At 58.8% G+C, this 9,358-nt stretch overlaps 1 protein-coding gene across 1 annotated transcript; it reads right to left on the bottom strand.

Annotated features, from left to right (window-relative positions):
• Nucleotides 1-5,084: 5,084 nt before the first annotated feature.
• Nucleotides 5,085-7,979, bottom strand: PROCR (protein C receptor). Its single transcript, XM_084212319.1, has 4 exons — nt 7,817-7,979; nt 7,492-7,728; nt 6,395-6,661; nt 5,085-6,313 (listed from the first exon to the last, which is right to left on the bottom strand). Exons 1-4 carry the CDS (start codon nt 7,869-7,871, stop codon nt 6,201-6,203), a joined length of 672 nt encoding a protein of 223 aa, XP_084068445.1. The 5' UTR covers nt 7,872-7,979; the 3' UTR covers nt 5,085-6,200.
• Between the last annotated feature and the right edge of the window lie 1,379 nt (nt 7,980-9,358).

Genomic DNA, 9,358 nt, shown 5'->3' with positions numbered 1-9,358 from the left:
GAGTTGGAATGGCAAAACCTCCCTGGTGATGTGTTTCTGGGACAGACCTGAGCTTCCCTGTGCCAGGCAGCAACAGAAATCATGGGATCAGTAAGGCTGGAAAAGCCCTCTGAGGTCAAGTCCAACCGCTCCCCCAGCACTGCCAAGGGGAACCACTGCCCCATGTCCCCAGGTGCCACATCCACAGGTCTGTCCAACCCCTCCAGGGGTGGGGACTCCACCACTGCCCTGGGCAGCTTTGCCAGTGCTTGCCCACCCTTTTGGGGAAGGAATTTTCTGTCATATCCAATCTAAACCTCCCCTGGAGCAACTTGAGGCTGTTTCCTCTTGTCCTGTTGCTTGCTCCCTGGGAGAAGAGCCCAATACCACCTGGCTCCACAGTCCTCCCAGTTCCTTCAGGAATCTTGGGGGCTGTACAGTGGGATCCTTCCATCTTCTCCCTACCCCATTCCCTGTTTGGGAAGTGGATGGACTCTGGTTTTCCTACAGGGAAGTGTTTGCTGGGGAGCAGCAGATGCAGCCTCAAGGTAGTTTTGTTTTCAGTGTATTCCCTGTTTTCCTTCCTTGGGAGCAGGAAGCAGCTCGAGGTGGGCACAGCCCCTGTGTCCATGCTGCTCTGTGTCCAGCAAGTCCCACCCTCCCTGCAGCTCCTGGGGGAGTGACGCAGGGGAAGCAGCAGCCCCAGGAAGATTTCCTGTTAGATCTTGTGTACATTTGCCTTGGCAGAGCACAGCAGGGACTTGGGGAGCAGCTGAGACAAACCCACAGTGACAAACTCCTGCTTCTCAGAATCCATGAGGATAAAGTGGTAACTCCAGCTGAGGTTGCTTCCTCTGCCCATGATTCCCAGTCTTTTCCAGGTGCTGCCTCTGCTCCCCCTTAGCTCAAATTTCTAGGAAACCTCAGATTTCAAAGAAATTCCTTCCCATATCCCTGTGCAGGGAGTTGTTTCCTGTTATTCCAGCCCCTTGCAACCCTGCTCACCTGTAGCAATAAATCCAAAAAGCCAGGATTTCACCCCTAAGCTCCATTGTGTAACCTCTCCTACCTGCACCCCCAGCAGCAGCCTGCAGGTTTATTTTGGGCCCGAGTCCTTGTTCCCATTGCTGCTTTTCCTCCCTGCTAATTCCTTTCCTTCCTGTGGTTTGTTTTTATTGCATTGTGGGGCCAGACTCTTTGGAGAACACAACAATGGCTGCAGAGCTCTAGCTTGCACACCAGCAGGAAGAAAGACAGGTGAAAAAAGCCCCAAATTCCAACCAAAACCCTCTGCTTCCTTCCACCCTTCCCCCCTGCTGTGGGGTGTGTTCACAGCCAGCTTCCAACGCCTTTCCCACCTCCAGACAGAGCTTCCAGGCCTTCCATGCTTTTGCCCAGCAGCAGCAGCAGTGCTTGCTCAAACATTCCCAGTGGTTTGGTTCTGGCCCACTCACAGTGTGCTTATTTTAGCACATGGAATATTTGTTCTCCAAGGACTGGGGCTGCAGAGGGTGTTGGGTGTGCATGGCATTCCCTGTCCCTTCTCCTGTGACATGGAGCTGGTGGCAGTGAGTCATGGCACACATGGACTCCCTTATCCATAGAAATGCTTCCCACCAGGTTTAGATGTTCACACCTTGGTCTGGCACCAAACAAGGATCCTGACTGAACCTCCAGGCTGGGAATTCTGAAATGCACGGCTTAAATTTCCAGTCCTTTCTAAGCAACACCATTCCCAAACTGGAACAAATAAACATAAATTTCCTCTTTTAACCTCAATCCTTGGAACAGTGAGGATTGTGAACAAGATGAAGGCCTCTTGTTCAAGTCTGCTAGGAAAACACTTGTCCTTGGAATGCACTCCCAGAAGTCCCTGCTGCTTTGGGAAGGCCTGGATGAAATGGGGTCCTGGTTTATTCCTGAAGGGAATGGTTTTCAGCACCTCCAGGGGCTGTGTGTGTTCTTTCAGGGCCTCGCCACAGGCTGGCTTTTAGATGTCATCACCTCCATCAGCTGTGTTCCCACCCTTTGGCTGTATCCCTCCCATCCCAGGGGAGGGGAAGGAGCAGATGGGATGAGGATTCCATAGCAGGTTGATGATGGGAGGGAATACAGGGCTCAGATCCATCATGCCCTGCAGCCTTGTCCGTGTCTTCTGTCCCTCCACAGCCTGGGCTGGCTGCACCTAGAGCCACATTCCCCATCCCAGACTGCAGGGTGAAGTTTTGGGGCTGCTCCAAGGAGTTTCAGCCGTTAGTGTGGGGGTCCTGGGAGGAGGGCTTTGCTCCCAATGGCTTCAGTCACACCAAAGGCTGCTCCCAACTCTGGGAAATGGGTGAAAGTGTTCCCAAGCTATTTTTCCAGGGAAACGTCTCTGAGGATGAAGTGCAAGCAAGCTTGGGTTTTCTGCAAAGCAAAATCTCGTTTTTTCATGTCTTTATCTCCCTCTGAACCTTTCTGCTCCAGGGCTGGGCAGTGGAGGAAGAAAGGAGAAGGGACTGGTGCCAGGAGAAGTTTGGTTTGGAGTGGGAACCTCCAGCTGGGACGGGAAAGTGAAGCAATGATTTTTCGCTGGAATCCTGACCGTGCTTCCCAGCCAGGAGTCCCCATCCCATCCCATCCCATCCCATCCCTGCTCGCCTGCATTGCAGGAGCTGCTGGAGCAGCCCCCAGGGAGAGGGCAGCCCTCCGGGGCAGGGCAGCGGTGTGCGATGGGTGGTACCGCTGCCTTCATCCCGCCTGCCACCTATCCCTGCTCCTGGCCAGCAGCCAGCTCTCTCCTCCCGTTTCCTCCGGCCGACCTGGGAGGTGAGCGGGAAGGGGAGAGGGCAGCGCGGGGCACCGACCGCCCTGCGAGGAGGGAGTGGCCGGCGCGGCCCTTCCCTGTGCTGAGAGGCTTCTCCAGGGAGCTGCTCCTTTCCATGTGGGAGCAGGCAGCAGATCCCCTCACCCCCAGTGCAGCCCCTGGTGTTAACAAGCATGTCCCTAAGTCAGGAATTAAAACATCTGTGGCTGTGACACCACGACCTCTGAGAATTTGGAAGGGTTTGTTTAGTCCTGAAAAGCCACAATGACACCAGCGCAGGCTCCGAGTGCGTAAGAGGTGTTTACAGGGATAATCCCGCTTCCTTCCAGATGGATCCCATCAGCCCCACTTTTTTCCCCCCTCCCACCCCAGCAGGCACCAGAGCCCATCACTGGTTTTGGGCAGCTCCTGGAGCCATCCAGCCCTTTGTCCTGAGGCACAGCAGCTCCCAAAGGACACGGGGGTGGAGATAACAACCTTGCAGAAGGAGCTGATGTCCAAAAGGAAACGGGGTGACCTGCCCATCCCACCCAAGTTCCCCATGGGATGGGTGAGGGAAAGAGCTGGTACACAAGGACATTGCCTCACTGGAACAAGTGAGGATCACTTGTTGGATCAAGGCTAGGGCATCTTATCTGAGCCCTTATCCAAGACAGCGGCAGCGGCAGCGGAGCAGGCTGATGGAAACCATGCGTGGAAAACAAAGCCTTGCCTGGCAATCCCTGCAGATAACAGGGATGGGTCACTCTGGGAGCTGGTTAAAGCTGCCAGAGGCCTCCATGCGGGTTCATTCACCCTCCTGCAGAACACAGAAGTCCTCCAAGGAGAAAATTGAAACCACCCCTCGCTGATGGGATACACACTGGCGCCTGTCCCAAGCTGTGATCCAGGGAGGAAGAGCAACCAAATTTGGGAAATGGTGAGCCGTGCATGTGGCTGCTGGCTGCCAGGAAGCTGTGTTGGAGTGGCGGTGGAACAGGAGCCCAGCTCCCAGTTGTGAGGCAGCTGGGCTACTGTCCCTGGCTGCCACACCCAGCCAGGCCTCAGTGGCCCCACCATGAGGCACTTGAGGGTTTTGAGGAGAGGAAGAGAAATTTTGGGGCTATGATGTGTTGGAGGTGGATGCTGCCACCACATCCAGGTCGGACACTGATACTGGTCACTGCCAGGGAGGTGCCATGGGATGGAGGTGCCAGGTTTGGGTGCATTGCCCATGGACACCAATGGAGATGAGGCTCTTCTTTGGGGTTCTACATTTTTGGGGGATCCCCCCTGCCCAGTCCCTTATGGAAACACAAGAGCAGCAGCAGAGTCAGCTCTGTTCTGGAGCGTTCTCCAGACACACACGAGGAGCTCAGGGGCAGGAAAACAGCTTTTCCAGAGCTGTGTGAAGTGGGCAAGCTCAGACTTGCTCATCTGTCCAAAAGATGACACATTTCTGGAGCAAGAAGCAAAGTTCTGCTGTTCCAGGCCTCCCCCCGCACAGTGTTTGCCACCTGGGTCTGTCAGTCCTGGGTCCCATCCCTGCTCCACTGCAGCCACGGGCATCCCACAGCATCCACACTCAGCCATGCCAGCCAGAGCAAGGAGCTGCAGCCCAGGGAGAGGGGATTGAGATCAGGAATCACTGCAAGTCTTGGGGACCACAGCAGCAGGTAGCAGACATGCCCCGTGAGTCTGAAACTCAAAGCAGAGCTGGGAATGCAGCGGTTCCTCCCGGCTGGAAGGGCTGGAATCCCTTTGCAGACAGCAGAGGCGGCACGTGTGACCTCGGGCACTGCCCTGGTGTCCCCGGATGCCGGCGCAGGGACGCGGAGCGCTCGGCCCACGGCGCGGCTCCTGCCAAGGGCGCTGCTCCAAGGGCCGAGCCGTGACGTTCCCGAGCCTCGGCCGCGTTGTTTTGGATCCTCCGGCCTCTCGGAGCCCGCCAAGGGTGGGGAGCGCCCCGGCCCCTGCCCCAGGAGCCTGGGGGAGGCGGGGGCTGCTCCAGGGGTGGCTGGGGGCCAGGGTGATGAGATGTGGGCTCCTCCTCCTCCTCCATCCCTCCATGAGGACAACCCCTAAGGTCATCTTCGCATCCCTTCTGTCCCTCCTCTCTTTTCCCATCTTCCCTCATCCCACCCTCTCTTGCAGGGAGTTTAGAAAAGAGCTGGAAGCTAATCCAGAAAAGCCTGCTGTCCCCAGCCAGCTCCTGGCTCCCTTCCTGCCACTGGAGCAGTGGAGATGCACAGGAGAGCTCAAAATCCACTTTCGGGTGAAAAGGAAACGTGGCCAAGAGTTTCTTATCGACACAATCAAAGTTTAAACAGTCAGAGTGGAGGTTTTAGCTCAGATTTGGATTGTGGGAAAGGAAAACTGTCCCCTCACAGCTGTGTGTACTTGACCTCAGCATCTCATACCGAGCAAGGTAATGAAAAACGTTGAAAAAATTACTTAATTGAGTCAAACCAAAGCTGAGAGAGGGTTGAAATGAGCTCAGGAGGTGCAACACCCTCCTGCAAACACCACCAGTGTCTTTCCAGAGACCTGGAAAACTTAGCACACAACCTAAGGTCTGGCACAGGGGCTAGCAACACCAACGAGCCCACCCAGCACCAGCAGCCCAGGATGGATCCACAGCCCCACATCGGTGCTGCCAAGGGGAACAAATGCAGCCAGAGGTGTGGAGGGAGCTGATGGGTGGTTTTATTACACAAGGTGTGAAATCCTCCCTCCATCCCCACTGGAGCAGGGATGAATGAGGCTTTAACACCATCCTTTTAACCATTCCATGGCCGTTTCTCCTGCTGCTTTCCCCCCACGCCTCTCCCCCCCATTTTCCCATCCACGCCCAGTGTTTCTGTGTGGAAGCTCAGTGCATTGCCTGAAGTGAGGAGGACCTTCCACAGGACTAAGGGCTGCTGGAGGGGTCAGCCCAGCTGGGACAGGACTGGGAAACCACCGGCGTCCTTGGGGAACAAAGCCTGTGGCACTGGGGACATGCATCCCTTGTGAGGGATGGGCTTGGTCCCCTGATGGGCTTTCATCCCCCTTAGTCTCTATGCAGGGATGATGGATCCATCCCTGCCTCCCCAGGGTGATGATGGATCCATGGAGAGCTGCTGGATCCTTGGGAAGATGAGAGTTGCTGGATCCTTGGGAAGATGATGGATCCACCCCTGACTCCACAGGGTCATGATGGATCCATGGAGAGCTGCTGGATCCTTGGGAAGATGATGGATCCATCCCTGCCTCGCCAGGGTGATGATGGATCCATGGAGAGCTGCTGGATCCTTGGGAAGATGATGGATCCATCCCTGCCTCCCCGGGGAGATGATGGGTCTGTCCCCTGCCTCCGCGGGGTGGTGATGGCTGCACGGGGAGATGCCAGGTCTGTCCCCTGTGTCCATGGGGTGACATGGGACAGCTGCCCACGCTAGCAGCTCCCTCCCGTGCACAGGAAGATGCCCAGGGCCATGCCCAGCATGCCGAGGCTTCCCAGGACCAGCCCCAGCACCAGCGGAGTGCGCGATCGGCCGCTGACTTTTCCTGCAAGAGGCGAGAGGGACAGAGGTGACAACTGGGCCACGCCACCGCGTCCCTGTCCCCATCCTCGGCCCCAGCACGGACCTGTCCTGGCGCTCTGAGCCTGCAGGATGCTGACACAGGTGGTGTTGAGGAAATACTGCAGGTCCTCGGTGGTTATGGGGTATTTCATCAGCTCTTGCTCGGCGAAGGCGGCCACCGGGAGCTCTCCGGGCCAGCGCCGCTCCCAGGTGGCGCTGGGGACGTGGAAGCTGAGGAACGCTGTCCTGTTGAGGGTCACCTCGTAGAAGCTCTGGGCTGTGCCGTTGGGGTGGAGGCGGCAGCCGAGGCGGCAGACCAGGTGTTGGGTGACTGCGGGGATAGAGGGAGGGGACAGGGTCACCACGCTCCCGCCCCGAGCGCCCCGTGGTCCTCGGCAGCAGCAAACTGGGCACTGGGCTCACAGGGCCTCAGCACCACCCACAGCTTTGCTTCCCCTCGGTTTGGGCATGGCAGAGACCGGGATTTTTTTCCCTCCCTTGTCCCCACACAGCGCAGCTCCGGTTTTGCAGAGAGGGAGGCTCTGGGCACAGAGCTGCTCGTGGCTCCCGCGGATGGAGCGAGACACCGGGACAGGGACACCGGGAGGGGGGGACGGGTCATGCCAGAGACTCCGCGGTGACAGCGGGCTCCCCAAGGGCACAGGAGTGTGGGGCTGTGGCAAAACCGGTTTGGGGGCAACCAAGGAAAGGAAAGGAGTAGCAAAGGCGACAGGGCTTGTGGGGCGGAGCGAGCAGGAGCACGAAACCATCGGCAGCAGCGTCCGCAGCTCCCACAGGCTGCGGGATGCAGGCAGGATGCAGGCAGGGTGCCAGTGGGATGCAGGCGGGATGCAGGCAGAGCACAGGCAGGGAGCAGACAGGGTTCCTGCACCTCACCACCCCACAGGCTGAAGCCCCCAGCCCTTTTCCTGACGAGCAGCAACAGGTCGAGTGAGCATCATCCCGTTCCCAGGTGTGCTCCGGGTAAGAAATTCCCGGCTCCACAGAAGGGTTCCCTTTGCCCACAGAGAGGTTTTGCACATGGCCGTGTCCCCAGCCCTTCGCCCGTCTGTCCCTGCAGAGCCACCCCCGTGCCCTGGCAGCAGGGAAGAGGCTCCCATTCCCCGGGGCGCCCACCCCCGTCCCCCGGGCACCACTCACAATCGGTGGGTCTCTCCTTCTGGAAGAGCATCACCAGCTGCCTGAAGTTCCCCAGGTAGGTGAACACCTCGTCCTTCCGCCGGGCCCAGGCGTCCGGAGGCTCCAGCGGGAGCACCTGGGTGACATTATTCCCTTCCAGGACATGGCTGAGCTGCCCATTCAGGCTGGCGTTCCCCCGGAACATGGAATAGCCCTGGTAGACGCGGGTCAGCTGGATCATGGTGAAGGCGAGCGGAGCTGCGGGAGACGTGGGACATCAGCCACCGTCCCGTCACCCGCCGCGAGCCCCGTGTGCCCCCCGCCATCCCCGGTGTCCCTGCCTTACCCGCCTGCTCCGCTGCACAGCCCAGGACCCCGCCGAGCAGCAGCAGCCGCAGCATCGTGGGGACGGGCACGGCGCTGGGGACACGCTGGGGACACGCTGGGGACACGCGGCTGTCCCGGCTCGCAGCTCCGCCCGGGCACCGCGCTGGGTTGGCGCTGCTGGCCCCGAGGCCGGCCCGGGGGATGTTAAGCGGGCCGGGGAGGTGGGGCTGCGGGGGGAGGAGAGCGGGACTCCGGCCAGGTCTCTCCCATTTCCTTAACCCGAGCCACCCCTTCCCTGCCGGATGTGCCAGGCCCCGCCGCTCCTGAGGATGCAGGATGAGGCTCCAAGCTCCTCCTGGCACAGATGGAATTGGGCGAGCTGCCAACCCCTGACTCAGTTTCCCCATTCTTTGGCTGTCCCACTCCCCAGGGGGATGTGGGAGAGCAGGAGGTCACGGTGATGGGGGCCATTGCCAGGGACTATTGGAGGGAGCAGCCTCACAGCACCACACTGCACCCACCTGGACCCCATTCCCTGTGGGGTGCAGGGTCCCATGGGGTTCCTCCTGCTCGAAGGGACACCTCAGGGTCACCTGTAGGATCCCATCCTCTGTGGAGAGGGCATCCAGCAACAGGAGCCCCCTCCCTGGAAAGGGGTGACACTCTTGGGTAGCTGAGCTGGGCAGTGGGGATGAGAAATCCGTGGCAGGTCCAAACCTCCGTAGGTTTGTTTTTTAATTACACCTAAAATAATTATAAATTAAAAAATTTAAAATGTGAAATTTCTGCTAAAAGTTCCAGCTCATCGCATTGGCAGAGCATGGCACAGCCTGGGGTGGCACATAACAGCATCCATGGCGTGGCATGGAATACAGACATGGAATGCTCTGGGTGGGCAGGGATCTGAAAGCCCAACTCATTCCACCCCGTGCCATAGGCAGGGACCCCCAGGTGGCTCCAAGCCCTGTCCAACCTGGCCGTGGACACTTCCAGGGATGGGACAGCCACAGCTCCTCTGGGCAGCCGATGCCAAGGCCTCAGCACCCTCACAGCCAAGAACTTCTTCCCAGCATCTCATCTAATCCAGCCCTCTGGCAGTTTGAAGCCATCCCCCCCTGCCCCCATCAGGGCCCTTGGGAATATTCCTCTCCATCTTCTTGCTGGTTCTTTCAGGTACTGACAGTGAGGTCACCCCAGACCTTCCCTTCTCCAGGTGAACACTCCCAGCTGTGCCAGCCTTTCCTCCCAGCAGAGCTGCTCCATCCCTCTGCTCACCCTGCTGCCTCCTCTGGACTCTCTCCAGCAGCTCCAGGTCCTTCCTGTGCTGGCCCCAGGGCTGGGGCAGCTCTGCAGGTGGGGTCTCACCTGAGCAGGGCAGAGGGGCACAATCCCAATCCCTTTCCTGCTGCCCACCCTGGGATCAGCCCAGCACAGGGTTGGACTGGGATGGGGCATGGCCAGCCCTCACCACCTGCAGCCCCAAGTCCCTCTCCCAGGGCTGCTCCCTCTGCTCATCCCCAGCCTGCCTTGATCCCGGGGTTTGCCCTGACCCAGGGGCAGC

The sequence above is a fragment of the Fringilla coelebs genome, assembly GCF_963513975.1.
Source record: "Fringilla coelebs genome assembly, chromosome: 10".
Classification (NCBI taxonomy): Eukaryota; Metazoa; Chordata; class Aves; order Passeriformes; family Fringillidae; genus Fringilla; species Fringilla coelebs.
This window is presented reverse-complemented; position numbering and strand designations above follow the sequence as displayed.